The sequence below is a fragment of the Anguilla rostrata genome, chromosome 10, assembly GCF_018555375.3.
Source record: "Anguilla rostrata isolate EN2019 chromosome 10, ASM1855537v3, whole genome shotgun sequence".
Classification (NCBI taxonomy): domain Eukaryota; kingdom Metazoa; phylum Chordata; class Actinopteri; order Anguilliformes; family Anguillidae; genus Anguilla; species Anguilla rostrata.
In genome coordinates this window covers 4,137,842-4,152,982 of record NC_057942.1, presented here as the reverse complement: position 1 = coordinate 4,152,982, position 15,141 = coordinate 4,137,842, and the positions used below count along the sequence as shown (strand labels likewise).

At 53.3% G+C, this 15,141-nt stretch overlaps 1 protein-coding gene across 2 annotated transcripts in view; it reads right to left on the bottom strand.

Annotated features, from left to right (window-relative positions):
* Positions 1-1,199: 1,199 nt before the first annotated feature.
* The window catches only part of ssh1a (slingshot protein phosphatase 1a), a 34,699-nt gene continuing 20,757 nt past the window's right edge, over positions 1,200-15,141 (bottom strand). For both annotated transcript variants that reach the window (XM_064353567.1, XM_064353568.1), the window contains 12 exons: positions 13,938-14,002; positions 13,522-13,643; positions 12,534-12,602; positions 11,782-11,847; positions 10,582-10,776; positions 10,056-10,149; positions 9,777-9,905; positions 9,445-9,491; positions 9,073-9,219; positions 7,935-8,135; positions 6,653-7,448; positions 1,200-5,579 (listed from right to left, as the gene is read on the bottom strand). In XM_064353567.1, the coding sequence (XP_064209637.1) occupies positions 4,341-5,579; positions 6,653-7,448; positions 7,935-8,135; positions 9,073-9,219; positions 9,445-9,491; positions 9,777-9,905; positions 10,056-10,149; positions 10,582-10,776; positions 11,782-11,847; positions 12,534-12,602; positions 13,522-13,643; positions 13,938-14,002 (3,170 nt within the window). In that variant the 3' untranslated portion in view covers positions 1,200-4,340. The remainder of the gene's footprint in view (positions 5,580-6,652; positions 7,449-7,934; positions 8,136-9,072; positions 9,220-9,444; positions 9,492-9,776; positions 9,906-10,055; positions 10,150-10,581; positions 10,777-11,781; positions 11,848-12,533; positions 12,603-13,521; positions 13,644-13,937; positions 14,003-15,141) is intronic.

Sequence of the window (15,141 nt, the reverse complement as noted above, 5' to 3'; positions counted from 1 at the left end):
ACTCGTCCGATCGATCCGTACACACACAAAAGGGAAGTGCTGACATCAGCCTCGGAAGTGTCAAGGGCGTGAAACTGAGGATGAAAGCCAGAACAGAAGCATCACCCCTAACCACCGTATGTTACATATTACACGCGTGATGTTGCACGTGTATGTGCACACAAACACTGGTGCACACAGCACACGTTACAGGGGGGGCATACCCCAGTGACTGGAGCCCTCAGAACACACCCCTTTAAATACGAATCAGATTTCGTTGACGCATGCAGCTGAAGCTAAACATGCTTTTCAAAAATAAATAAAATTTTTTATTATTGTTTGAGAAGCCGGAAAAATGTCTGTGGTTCAGAGCACGGCCACAAGCTCGAGTCAGCTGGCTCTCCCAGCTGTGTGAAATCATGGGGTTATCGTTTAAAAAAATCATACAAAATGAGTCTGGGTAAGATCTGATCAAAATTCAAAGCCTGGTATTGCTGAAGGCTCAGTTCAACAGTAACCCCCCCCAGGACACACATACGTGCAAACCGTATGTGCATGGCAATGATATATGCGTACGCAAGAACGCATCGTTTTGTGCATGTGTTTGATTTGTGTGCGTGCGTTTGTGCGTGCACAGACGCACACACACGTACATGCACACGCACACACACACACACACACACACAGTATATACAGAAGATTTACAGTTCAATTTAGGAAACAACAGTATGTGTGGCATTCAAAATGAGGACAGGACCCCAACGTATGACATGAATGGTCTTTTTCACTACGAATCAGCAGGTAAACAGACACAGCCACCGACTATCACCTCTTCCGCTGTGCATTGTACACACATGATTACATACATGACATATGTATGCACAGTACATGCACACAGCTTACGAGTACATGTACACACAGACATACTTGCATGTAGTACGTACGTGCATGCATACAGTACATGCATGCAGTACACACGTATGTGTACCACCATACCTACATACAGTATCTGTGTGTGCAGTGTACACCTGTTCATGTGCTCAAACTGATTGTTTATGTACACACGCATTTGTTTTCCATAAATAATTCACAGTAATCATGTAACGCTCGCGTTACACTCACATGTACGCACACACACACACACGCACACTGAACTTCCACGCCTCCGATACACCAATTTGACTGCATAGAGTATGGTAAAAAAATTAAAATTAAATCAATGGCAGAATAGCATTAGGTTGTATACAAAACAGACTTGCATATTATGTACTAATTCATTCAAATAAATTAAAAAAACAAACCCCCCAAAATAAATAAATTCGGTTGACGTGGATAACTTACAGTTGGAATGACACACCGTGAACAGGGACACACAGAGAGTGCGCACTGAGGAGGAAGTGAGGGATGGGCTGTGGATATCTGGCGGCACTTGTGACATCACAGACGGGAGAATTCCGTTCCGAAGTGTCAGCAGTCGGACATTTTAAGATTCCGTGTAAACGTTTGCGAGAAGATGAAACAGACAAACATAATAAGACATAATGTCCCCCATCTCCCAGGCCGTTCCACAAGGTTTGACCCACAGCATTGCGGTTCAAACCTGTCCAATCCAACCAAATAGCTGCAAGTGTTGTAAAGATCCGATAATGGACTCACCGTGAACCCCCCCCTTCCTGCTCTCCCTACGCGACCTAGGCCCGGCCCAAACGAGGTGATAGTTTTCAATGCACCGGCACTCGGTCCTGGTGAGAGACGGGCGGCAGGAACAGCTCGGTAAAAAGGGCTCTTTGACCACAGCGCCCCGGGGCTGAGACCAGACCTGCAGGCCCCCGATCCCGCGGTCAGAGAAGCACAGCTGGAGACAGAGCGCCGGGTTCTCCTGACACACAGAGCAACACACAGGAAAAGCGGGTATGGAACGCGGGCCCCCCCACAGCCGCCCGCCCGCCCCCCCTTCACCAAAAGCAGGGAACCCGCTCGACCACGCACGCCAAATCTTTCACCTTTTTCCTCTACCAGGAGGAGGTAATGTGACGACCCTCTCGCCCCACAGAACTGAACCGGGAGAAGCAAAACAGAACAGTTTGGAAGGGGCGGGGGGGGGGGGGGTGAGTTCTACTTTGTTGATCGACCACCAACAAAGAAACGCAGATTGTGATGAAGCGATGGAGTGTGTGGAGAAAGAGAGCAGCGCACGCGAGTAACGCTTTCTCTGCTTTCTCGCGCCATCTCGCCCGGGCCTAATCCAGTGTAGCTGATTTAAAATGGCGGCTCTGCTGACAGTACTCATGTCTCAGTCCAGGAGTCACATACAGCTGATTAAAGTGACACTGGACGGGTCTGCACGCCACCGATTGGCCGGTCCAGCCACGACCCGTTTCTCTCCGCCAACAGCAGTGGGGGGAAAATTCCAAAATGGCGCCCGTGCCGACCGATCGAGAGGTAGAATGGGTCCCGGGGGGTCTGCCGCGGAGACGGGGAAAAAGGAATCGTGGGACAGAACAGAGCTCTGAGGATGTGTCGGTATGGCGACGGCACAACATGGGATGAGGAGAAGTTACTACCCTTCGTCTTCACCGAGCAAGCGTACGGAGGCGAGGGGGTCCGGTACAAAACCGCCGCCCTAACTCCAGTGACAAGGAAGAGGCTGGAAGCTAGGCTACCCAGGTATCCCGGGAAGATGAAGGCATTGGCCACTTTGTTTTAATTTTAAAAAATAATAATAATAATAATAAGAATAATAAAAATAAAAATGTGAGGCAACTTCAAATCTCTCCTGCTGTAAATGTGGAATGGCTTTGACGGTTTGATCGAGAGTGTCCCTAAATGTTGCGGTTTATCGACAGAAAGACTGCCGGTGGCTTCCTCGAAGACACCCATCTAGTCCCTCTGTTATCATTTAATTTAGTCAATTTTGTCCCAGTAAAGAACTTTTTTTTTCCCATTTATCGTTTCCAAATATAATGATATGTTGAAAGTTTTAAACTTGATATCTGAAAAATAACTTTATCAAGATAAATACAAGATAATCAACTTGCAATGTCATGCCCAGATTGGAGGCAATAAAGTGACAAACAATGTAATTTAATGTGCCTTGTGTCATAGTTTCCAATTTAGGCATTTTTCCCCCCCAATAAGAAGCAGTGACCTTAAAAAATACATCTTTATACTGGTTAAACTGACTAAATCAAAAGACCTTCATTGGTACTCAAAACAAGTTTCACCGGAGGGACTTTTGGCCTTCGAGGGACCTGCTGACCTTATCAAACATATTTCGAGAGCAGTTGAGATGTTGTGTTTCAGGAACCTTGGCGCTCAGTAGTTTGTCCTGCTCCGCAGGATTCCGGAACCATGGAACTGCCAACGACTGAGCAGCACCGGTCGCTGAGCATCGGCGGACAAAACAAAAAAACAAAAAAAACAAAGAGGCCCGTAATAGTTCCTTCTGTAACTCGGAGCAGTTTTGCACCCCTAACAAAAAAAACAACAAAAAAAAACGGTATTTGCAGTCCTGTCCGAAGATCCAGACGACGGTGGGGTGACGTTGGTGGTTCCTGTAAAGGAGGCAGGCCGGTGGTGTGAGGTGCAATGAACCCTGGGAAATGGAGGCGTTTCAGCAGGCCGGCTCCTGTGGTTAAGCCCCTGTTCCCGTTTTCTCTCTCCAAACCGGTGAGCGTGTCCAAAAACCGCGAAGCCTACAGTGTTACTCATCATCTCCCGCGGTGCTGCTGTGAATGGACTACATTTCCCAAGACGCAAAACAAAACGTCGTACCTGAAACAGGGGGAGGGGGAAATAAATAAATAAACCTTGATTGGATTATAAGCGTCAATAAAAACCGTCTTGATCGGAGGGGGGAGTTGAGGAGGGAGTAATCTCAGTGAAATACTGTTCTTTTTTTTCTTTCTTTTTTAACCCAGTCCATTTCAAAAGTACTGTGGGAAGCGGGTTTACGTTAAAAATGTGTGTATTCTCAGATGACCGGGCGGCCAGAAGCAGGAAGTCGGCAGGGGAAATGAATGCCCTTTCATCGGTAGCTACGCACGGGCCCTTCCACACGAGGTTCACTTGCACACACATTCATGGAGCTTCATGCAAGAAAAGCCTACAAACCAGAAACCACCTATCGACAAGATTTGGATGTTTTTTTTTCTTCTTCTCTTAAATATGATGTGGAAGTATATTAATATATATTTATAATATTTAAACGTATATATATATCTATATACATGTTTATTACATTATTCTTTTCGTGGAGGCCTCCCCACTCCCCTCGTCCCATGCTGTGTCTCGCTGACGGGATTGTCCCCGCGCATTGTCCCCCCCCCCGCCCCCCCCCTCGCTCGTTACGCCCCACAGGGTCAGCTCCTGGGGTCCTGAAACGGGGGGCTGGCAGCGGGGTCGGCTTTGAGGCGGGGCCCCCCCCCTGCCGGGGGCAGCCACTCCCGCTCGGGGGGGGAGGAAGAGGAGGAGGAGGGGAGGAGGAGGAGGAGGCGGCCGGCGTCGGCGGCGGAGGTGAGGTCCTCGGAGGAGAAGGTGAGGCTGCCCAGCTTGGCCAGCGAGTTGGAGCGCTTGAGGCGGGAGGGCAGGGTGAGGCCGGCCAGCCGCATGCGGGCCTCGATCTCCTGGGCGCGCTGCCGCACCAGGCCGGGCTTCCCCCGCACGCTGCGGAGGCTGTCGCTGCTGGAGCTGCGGGTCAGCGCCGAGCCGTGCGGCGACGAGGCCGGCGTCAGCCCGCCCGACGCGCTCTTCAGGAGCTCCTGCGTGAGCGCGTGCGCGTGGCCGTGGGCGGGGCCGGGGGGGAAGGGCGGGGCCAGGGCGCCGCAGTCCACCTCCATGTCCTCCTCCGCCTCTGCCCCCGCCCCCTCCTCCTCCTCCTCCTCGGGGCCTGTGTCCATCTGCTCGGGGCCCCCCGCCACCACCGCCGCCGCCGCCGCGGGCCCCGGGGCCTCCTGGGACAGGCCCGAGAGCTTCTCCAGCTTCTCGGTGCGCTTGCGGACCAGCCCCGCCCGCTGCAGCTGCATGAGCGACTCCTGCTGCGCGGTGAGGCCGGCGCCCGGGGCGGGGCCCGGCTTTCCCGCCGCCAGGTGGAGCTTCAGCAGCGCCAGCTCGCTGACGGGGCCCCCAGGGGCCTTCCCTTCCTCCTTCCCTTCCTCCTCCTCCTCCTCCTCCTCCTCCTCTTCCTCAGCCTCGTTCATGCCGTCGGCCTCCAGGCCGCAGGGCGGTTCCCGCGGCGACGGCAGCGGCGGCGGCGGCGGCTCCTCGCAGCTCATGGGCGAGGCCTGGCGTTGGCGGCACGCCTCCGGGCGGGCGTTGGCGGTAAGGGGCGGGGCCCCGCAGCCGGCGGAGCTGCAGCGGGGGCCGCAGGGCCGGGGGAGGAGCCCCGGCGGGGGCGGGCCGGGGGCCAGGCTCGGGGCGAACGGGATCCCGGGGACCTCCGCGGAAACGCCGGGGGCGCTGAACGGGTGGGCGGGGTTAAGGCGATGATGGTCCACAGCCATTGGCTCGCAGCGCTGATGGACAGCCGGGGACTGTATGCAGTCAGTGCAGGACTGGTAAGAAGGCTTAAATTTGTAAGGGTTTTTGATGCCAGCAGTTTCCTGAACAGAAGAAGGAGAAAATATTAATAATATTAGACACGGCACAGCTTGTTCCTACAGCCCAATATATTTGCAAGACCATCTCCAGGGCTGGTGGTTTTCTGGCCACCGTAAGCTTCTGTAGATTGTTTTGGCAAAAACAGTCTGCTAAACGCTTCCAACGTAAACAGTAATTACACACTCTAAGAAGCTTTCCTTCACTTCCACCAACTGTGAAAACATAATCATCCAACATTCAAAAAACCATACCATACATACAACACACTGTAATCTACAGAAATGTTTAAAAGAGGTTTAAAAGTAGAAGCCTCACATTCAGACAGAATAAACTGTAGTGCCAGTTTTTTTTGTAGGAATGCTAATCCACCAACTGCACATACAGCTCTAAAAATGTCAAAATATATTACACTGACTTATAAAGGGAGTGGTATCCCTAAGGGTTTACTTTACAAAATGTATTTACGGAGAACGATTACAGAAATAACATCAATATTCTGGCCTAAAATATGAGCGCTTGATAACCCCACAGTGTAGGGGTCCAGCGCTAATGTAGTCATGGTGAGCTAATGCAGTTCCTGGAACCTGGAGCTCTCCAGACTTCCTGCCAAACCTGCCCTGAATTGTTTATTAAACTAAATCATTCATAAGATCTTTACATACATTTAACTATAAGCTCACGAATGACAAATACATTCCCCCCTACACTCAATATTTTGTTGTGGCCAGATATGAGTGTGATCCAAGACTGGTGTACATAGCTCAGTAAGCCAGAATGACCGGTGAAAACAGAAACCAGAAACAGACACAGCCCTCCAAGAACAGGGTCCCCCACCCCAGCTATAAGGGGCCCTATGTCGAGCATACTGATCTCCAGGTCCTGCAGGCCGAAGTGCCTACAGGTTACTGCTCCAGCCGTGCACTACACAACCTGATTCCACTAATGAACCTACTTCCTGAACAGAGGAGGTAAGATAACGAGTGAAATCTGGTGGTGCAGTACGTGGCTACAGTAAATGCCTGTAGTCATGGCAACCCACAGGCCCTGGAGGTGAGCGTCGCCGCACTACACTCACCTCAAAGCTGCGTTTCCCGCCGAGGCTGTTGTTGTTGTTGGAGTTCTCGTTGCCAAGGCGATTGAGGGCGGCCAGAGAGGGAGAGCAAGAGGGGTCCGGCCCGCTCTCCTCCCTCTCCTCCTCCTCCTCCTCCTCCTCCTCCGCCATCCCTTCATCTCCTCCCCCATCCTCGCCCCCGCCTCCTCCACCTCCTCCTACTCCTCCTACTCCTCCCACTCCTCCCACTCCTACTCCCCCCACCCGGCCCCCCGGGCGGGCCAGGGCCTCCATCTCGGCCTCCTCCTTCTGCGCCTCTTCCTCGTCCTCCTCCTCCACGGTGCTGAACTCCAGCCGCATGCGGAGCTCCTCCAGGGGCTCCGGGCGGCAGCAGGTCTGGGCGGCGGTGCCCTCGCTGGGCACGCCGAAGTGGGGCAGCGGGCAGTCCCGCTCGAAGCCCTCGTCGTCCAGCAGCGCGTCCCGCTCCACGTCCTCGATCTCGATGAAGACGCGGTCCATGTCCAGCAGGGGCGGGGCCCGCACCGGCGTGGAGGGGTCGCTGTCCAGCGCCGAGTCCGACAGCCGGCGGAAGTAGTAGTTGTAGTTGGGCGGGTCGGCCGGGTCCACCTCCACCCCGATGGTCCGGCAGGGGGAGGCGCCGCACCCCTGGCCCCCCCAGGCCTCGTCGCAGGGCAGGGCCCCGGGCTCCGGGGTCACGTCCCCCGGCCCGTCGGGGCCACAGCTCGGGGCCGACGCCTGCTGGCCGTCCGGCAGCTCGCAGTCCGCATCGGGCCGCCACAGCTTGTTATGCCTCTGCTTACTGAGGGGGCAGGGACGGGATATTAGGAACACGCACACGCACTTACACACACACATACACACACACACACACACACACACACACACACACACACACGTGTACACACTAATAATACATTTTAAATTACAGTTAAAGACAGCCAATAAAAGGATGTAAATATGTTTGATGTCAGGAATGTCTTAGGCTTGTGTCTACTCAATAACAGATGAGCTCAATCACACACTCACAGACATGCGCACTTGCATGCAACTGTGTGCTAATACAGACACAGAGATCTTTACAGATATATCACAATGTCTGAACAACATCTGAACAGCAATTATGATTTTTAACTTTTAACTAACATAAAAACGGGACACCCGCATGCTTTCACAGAATCATTCATAAGTGACCTGCAATGACTTCAGTTCTGAGCTCAAATTTTTTCGTGTGGGGCTCAGAGACACACCCCCACCCCCCCAGACCCCCCCAGACCCCCCCACCCACCTGGCGTCCAGGATGCCCTCATACTCGGCCAGCTGCCTCATGAAGCCTGCGTTGGGGCGCGTGATGCTCCTCTTCTGCTTGACGAACCCGTAGGCCTTCTCCAGCGTCCAGCCGTACTCCTTCATGGCGTAGGCGATCACCGTGGACGCCGAGCGGCTGACGCCCATCTTGCAGTGCACCAGACACTTGGAGCGGTTCTTCCTGCAAGAGAACACGCGGCAATGGCGGTGGCTCAGCTCACCCCCCCCCCCCCCCCCCCCGCCTCCCCCCGCCTCCCCCACACCAGCCGCCACCAACCACCACCCGGTCACATGACTGAGCACCAGCCGCTAAGCGCTCAGCCAGCTCCCGTCAGGTCCGTTTGAAGTGTAATTAGCATGGTGCTAGCTGCTGGAGGTCGGTTAATTGCCGCTCCTGACCATTTAGAGAGTCTTCATTTTCACCTCGAAACAGACTCTGTCTCCTCCTGAATCTATCAGTTGTCTGTCTCTCTCTCTGCTGTCTCTCACTGTACCTCTACGAATCTCTTTGTTTCTATGGTGTCTCTCTAGTCCCTTTGTCTCTGTGTTGTTTCTGGACCTTGTTGTTTCTGCAGTGTCTCTATGAATCTTTTTGTCTCTATGGTCTTTCATTCGGAATCTCTTTTATCTCTATGGTGTCACTGAATCTTGTTGTAGTCTCTGAATCTTTTCGTCTCTACGGTCTTTTATTCTGGATCTCTTTTATCTCTACAGTGTCTCTGAACCTTGTTGTTTCTACAGTGTCTCTCTGAATCCTTTTGTCTCTATGGTCTTTCATTCTGAATCTCTGTATCTCTATGGTGTCTATGACCCTTGTTGTAGTCTCTGAATCCTTTTGTCTCTATGGTCTTTCATTCTGAATCTCTGTATCTCTATGGTATTTCTCAACCTTGTTGTTTCTACAGTGTCTCTCTGAATCCTTTTGTCTCTATGGTCTTTCATTCTGAATCTCTGTATCTCTATGGTTCACGTTGTTTAGTCTCTGAATCTTTTGTCTCTACGGTCTTTCATTCTGAATCTCTGTACCTCTATGGTGACTCTGACCCTTGTTGTTTCTATGGCGTCTCCGTGGTTTCTCATTCCGCAGCCTCTCTGTCATAAAGGGGGGCGGGGCTTACTTGGCTTTCATGATGAAGTTGTAGGTCTCGTTCCAGTGGGCCAGCAGGTCCGTGGCCTCCTCGTCGTACACCCGAATGTTGTGGTAGGCGAAGGTCCCCGGGAAGAAGTTGTCGATCTCCCGCGTGACGTTGAGGATGTACCCCACGCTGAAAAACGAAACGCGGTCGGCAGTGAGAGAGAGATAGACGGAGAGAGAGAGAGAGAGAGAGAGAGAGAGAGAGAGATAGAGAGATAGAGAGAGAGAGAGAGAGAGAGAGAGAGAGAGAGATAGAGACAGAGAGAGAGAGAGAGAGAGAGAGAGAGAGAGAGAGAGAGAGAGAGAGAGAGAGAGAGAGAGACAGATAGAGAGAGAGAGAGAAAGCTTCACTCACCCTGAGTCCTGGAGCTCTTCCAGGTTGGAGGCGTTCCACTCAGATCCCTGCACAGAGACAGAGGTGTGAGAACGCTTTCCTGACAGCGAAACATCCGCCCTTGTCCCGCTACCCCCACCCTGCTACCCGACCCTCCCTTTCTCGCTCCAACAGCGTCCTTCCCTAAGGGACCACACCACTCCCTCTTCAGCCTGTCACTCACACGAGGCCGGTTCCCATGGTAACAGGCTTCGCACCTCTACAAACTTAACCCCCGCCCCCGAGCCAAGTCTGTGACCATATGACGTGGCCTCGATCACAGACGAGACCTTTGACCTTTGACCCCCACTCACCAGGTAGAGGTGGTCGAAGATGAGCGTGGCCTTGTCCATCTGGCCCAGGATCAGAAGCATCTCGTTGTCGATGAACTCCTTGTACTCCTTCAGGTTGCAGTTCATGTGCTGCTCCAGCTCGGTGCGGATCTGAGGGGAGAGAGAGAGCGGGGGGCGGGGGGGTTTGGGGGGGGGGGGGTTAATCAGCACGCCTTGACTAGTGGGAGACTCTGTAAGACCCTTCGTCCCCCAAACAGTGTGTGTGTGTGTGTGTCTGTGTGCCCCCCACCCCCCACTCACCTCCTTGGAGGTAACATTCTCCAAATCTTGGAACATCATGATGCTCCGGAGTTTGGCTTTGATAAGGCACTCGGTCCGCTCCCGTTCCGTGGGCCTGGTGGAGAGATGCCGACAGGTTACCATGGCGGCGGGTTAACAGTGACAGTGCACGGTTATTGGGGTTAAGGGAGACAGTGCTGGGTTATTATGGTTAACACAGACAGTGCTGGGTTATTGGGGCTAAGGGAGACAGTGCTGGGTTATTACGGTTAACACTGACAGTGCTGGGTTACTAGGGATAAGGGCGACAGTGCTGGGTTATTAGGGTAAACAGGGACAGTGCTGGGTTATTAGGGTTAAGGGTGACAGTGCTGGGTTATTAGGGTAAACAGGGACAGTGCTGGGTTATTAGGGTTAAGGGTGACAGTGCTGGGTTACTAGGGTTAACAGGGACAGTTTTTGGTTGTCCCGCGCTCTCTGTGCACGCTGAGGGCAGAGGTGGGACAGGGCGGCGGCGGCGGTGGCGGTCGGGGGTGGGGGGGCTCACTTGTCGACGAACATGGCGGGCGAGTCGGGCCGCGTGGACTCCAGGTCCTGCATGGCGTTCCACTCGTTGATGCAGCTCTGCTCGGACGCGATGCAGCTGTCGTAGTAGCCCGTCCAGGTGAGCGCCATGCCGCCGGGGAAGTAGTTGTGCCGCCGCGACACCTCGCAGGCCTTGTGCAGGATCTGCAGCGCCGACCTGCGACCCCGAAAAACACGCCGCCCGCCACCGGTCAGTCAGGGGGCGTGGCCACGCTACGCTACGCTACGCGCGGGCAGTTTACACGCACAGGAAAAGCTCCTGGTCTTTCGCTCTCCTCCACTACAGCCAAGTCTGGGGCTGCTATTCCCAGCGGCTGTTCATCTAGCCTCGATACAGGCACCTGGACCTCACTCGGGAGAACAGCGTCTGCTAAATGCTACATGCTACATGCTAAATGTGTCCCTGAGAGCACTGGTCTACAGCATGAAGGGGCTAAGTTCATCAGTAGTGAAGCTATCCCAGTTTAAATGGGACAGACAGACAAACAAAAAGGGATGTGTGTTTGCAACCGGAACACTATGAATCGCACACATCTGGTCAGTTTTTTTTCTGGCTTTCTTATTTTGTGTTTGAATCCCATCAACCTCCTCCCGCTAAGGTTCAGCTGCGGTAGGAACCTAAAAACAAGTCTCCACACCGCTAATTTACACCTCGCTACATAAACACTCAGAGGAACACATAGAAAAACAAACACATAAAAAAGTTTATTAAGTTCATTTTCTTTCCTAACGCATTCCTCTCTCCCCATGACGTCACAGGCGGCACTCCACAATGTCGCCTTTCTGCGGTGGGCACGTTTGTTTTTTACACCGTCGCTGCGCTGGCGGTCGTCTGCCACTAGATGGCGCAGGGGCTCAGCGCTCAGCCGAGGCACCCTGTAGCACAAACAGAATCCTCGACCGGCTTCCTCTGTTGTGTTTTTTTTTTTTTTGTTCGAATTCCTCAACGCGATGGACGCGTCTGTTTTCTCAGACTACATTTCCCACACATCCCCGGCCTCCTCCCTCTCCAGTCAGGGGTAAGGGCGGGGGGGGGCGGGGGGGGGATATTTGACCAATGCACCATTTCCATTCAGTGACCTTGAAGGCACAAAAAACCGATGTTGGAACACGCGGCTGGAGGATTTGGGGGAGGGTAAAACGGCGGTGCTGATTGGCTCACCACATGGCCTGGACAGACACGGGTTTGAAGATGTGCGTCCGCCCCGCCGTCGTCACGCTGAATCCCCTGGGGGCGAGGAGACAAAAAACGGGGGGGGGGTCACGTCAGGTCAGCCGCGGTCACATGACAGCAAACGGGGCACTGTGAAAATGGCCACCCTGAGCATTTATTCCTACTTCCTACGTGCTGTACAGGCAGCGAGTTCTTCCCTCGCCTCTGCTGCTTCTAGCTTGCCTTGTGGGGCTCTAAGGCCAGGATATACTACGGAGCACATTGTGAAAAATTCTTTATAAAATGCACTGTATAAATAAAAAATGGATTGATTAATTGAAAAGGCGCACTGGGCTGACGTATCAGAAGAGGAATTGGGGAATTTAACGCTTCCAGAACGCCGAGAAAAGCAAGGTGAGGCAGGAGGCAGGCAGGAGTCAGGACTGCACTCAAAAGGTGTTTTTCCGGAACATTCCGCAGTCCAGAGTGAGACTCTCTGACACACACACACACACACACACACTCACACACACACACATGCACAAGCGAAGACCTCCACCTGCAGCCTCCCCAAAAACCCGCCTCATGTTAAATAAACAGGTGGAAGAACCAAGTGATGACATCACGTGCCACTGGAATGAATGACTGAATAATTCTTCCACATTCCCTCCCCCTCCCCGCACTTCACGTCAGCGGACAGCAGAGGGCGATAAAGATCAAGTCAAGACTCTCCAAGTTAAAGATAATCAACTGGTGCTCACCCGTCTCCATCCAGATGGATCTTGGTGTCGCTCCACAGGGGCAGCACCATTCCTATGGAGCAGCTTTTACTGCAGACAAGCGCAATAAAAACGTTAGCTTTTAATGCAAATAAACACAATAATAGCGTTAGCATTTACAATAACTTTAAGAATGTTAGCTTTTACTACAAACGCAATAATAATGTTAGCTTTTACTATGACAATAATACTGCTAGCTTTTACCGAAAACAAACGCAGTAGTGACATTAGCTTTTACAGAAAACAAACCCAGTAATAATGTTACCTTTTACTGCAAACAAAAGCAATAATAATGTAAGCTTTTACTGCAAACAATTACAATAATAAAGATACCTTTTACTGCAAACAAACGCAATAACTCTTACAGGCCTCACAACTCCAAGGCTGTAGGTTTGATAACCTAGAACTCCACATTAGAACTCCACATTTACCACAGGTGTGTGTGTGTGTGTAGAGGAGAATGCCCCCAGGTGTGTGTATGTAGAGGAGAATAGTGCAGGGTGTGTGTATGTAGAGGAGAATAGTGCAGGGTGTGTGTATGTAGAGGTGAATAGTGCAGGGTGTGTGTATGTAGAGGAGAATAGTGCAGGGTGTGTGTGTGTATGTAGAGGAGAATAGTGCAGGGTGTGTGTATGTAGAGGAGAACAGTGCAGGGTGTGTGTATGTAGAGGAGAATAGTGCAGGGTGTGTGTATGTAGAGGAGAATAGTGCAGGGTGTGTGTATGTAGAGGAGAACAGTGCAGGGTGTGTGTATGTAGAGGAGAATAGTGCAGGGTGTGTGTATGTAGAGGAGAATAGTGCAGGGTGTGTGTATGTAGAGGAGAATAGAGCAGGGTGTGTGTATGTAGAGGAGAATAGTGCAGGGTGTGTGTATGTAGAGGAGAATAGTGCAGGGTGTGTGTATGTAGAGGAGAATAGTGCAGGGTGTGTGTATGTAGAGGAGAATAGTGCAGGGTGTAGGACCCGCTACCTGTCCTTGTTGATGAAGTCCATGCCCAGCAGGATGTTCTCCTCTGTGTCCTGGCGGCCGCTGGTGTAGACCACCACCATGTAGCGCACGCGGTCCGACCACACGCTCTCCAACCGCACCGCCTGGGGGGGGGGGGGGGGGTTAGACCTCCTCACACTGACCCTCACATCTTCACATCTCTACAACCCCACCCTCACAAACTAGCATGCTCACCGTACGCTTTCTCTCTCTCTCCCACACATACACACACACACACACATACACACCGCTTACGCAGAAACTCTCCCTGATTGCAGTATGCTCACCTCACACACACACACACACACACACACACACACAACCACACCACCACACACACCACACACACACACACACACACACACGCACACACAGCTGTCTGGCGGTTCTGTTCTCACCAGTTTGATGCGGTCCTCCGAGCGGAGGATGTTTATCATCACCTGCAGGTGCTGAGGTAGGTCACCTGCGGAGGAGGACGACACACAAGAGTCACAAAGCCTGCTTCCGTCTCCCCGGCGACGCCGGTGGGGGACTACGGGCTCTCTGTCACAAGGGCTGCGGCCTGTTCTTCACAAGAACGGCCACAGTGAGGCGCTCACGAGCACCACACAGCTCCCTGGAGCCCAGTGATTTTGGCAAAGCTGCATAATAATAATAAAAAACAATAATCGTCATCATAATCACCATAAACCCTTAAAAGCAACCGGCTCGGAAGAAACCCACCAGCCCTCCGGAACCTTCCGCAAAAAGCCGATAACAGCCTCCCGCGCGGATTACACAACGGATGACACAACCCCCAGAGCCTGGGGCGAAAAAAAACCCAAAAAAATAACGAACAAATTAATTAATACGAACGTCGACCAGTCGCTGATTTACGAGGGCGCCAAGTAGGGATCCCAGGCCAAGTCGGTGACAGAATGTTCCGGAACAAGAAAAACAAACAAGCAGGCCCCGCCCGCGGGGGGGGGGGGGGGGGGGGTTTCGATTGCAGGTGACGGCGCCGGGGCGAAGAGCGTGTTCCAGCCGGGCCGACGCAGCCCCGAGCAGAGCGTGTTCCCCCCAGAGCGAGCGAGCGAGCTCTCCAGGAACGCGCGGGTGGCCCCTCCCCTCCCCTCCCCCCGCCCTGCCCGCCAACTCGCCGTGTGTTCCCGGGCGTGTGCTTACTGACACGTAGCCGGCCTCAGGCTAGCGCCGTACCTGCTGACAGATCGCCGGGGGCAACCCGTCACTCCGCAAACCGCCAAAACGGCTGGGTCGTAAATCACAGGCGCGCACGGAGAGCGCTCTCTCTTCCCGTTTCTGGGCCGACGCCGTTTTTCTGACGGGCCGCTGGCAGCTGCCAATTAAGAGTTACGACCCGGGACCGGGGGGGCTGTGATTGGTTACTGGGGGGGGGGGGGGTACATGCGGTGGAGGCACCTGGAGCTCCGCCTCCTGCCTCGTTGCTTCTCTCCGGCGGTAACGTCCCCCCGGGGCGACGCAGGCCGGGCCGCGGCAGCCCCAACGCAGCCCCAGTGCAGCAGCCCAGAGCAGGCAGCGCCTGCAGCACACGCACGCTATTTCTCGATAGCAGTACCGCCGCGGAGGACCACGGCTCGCCAC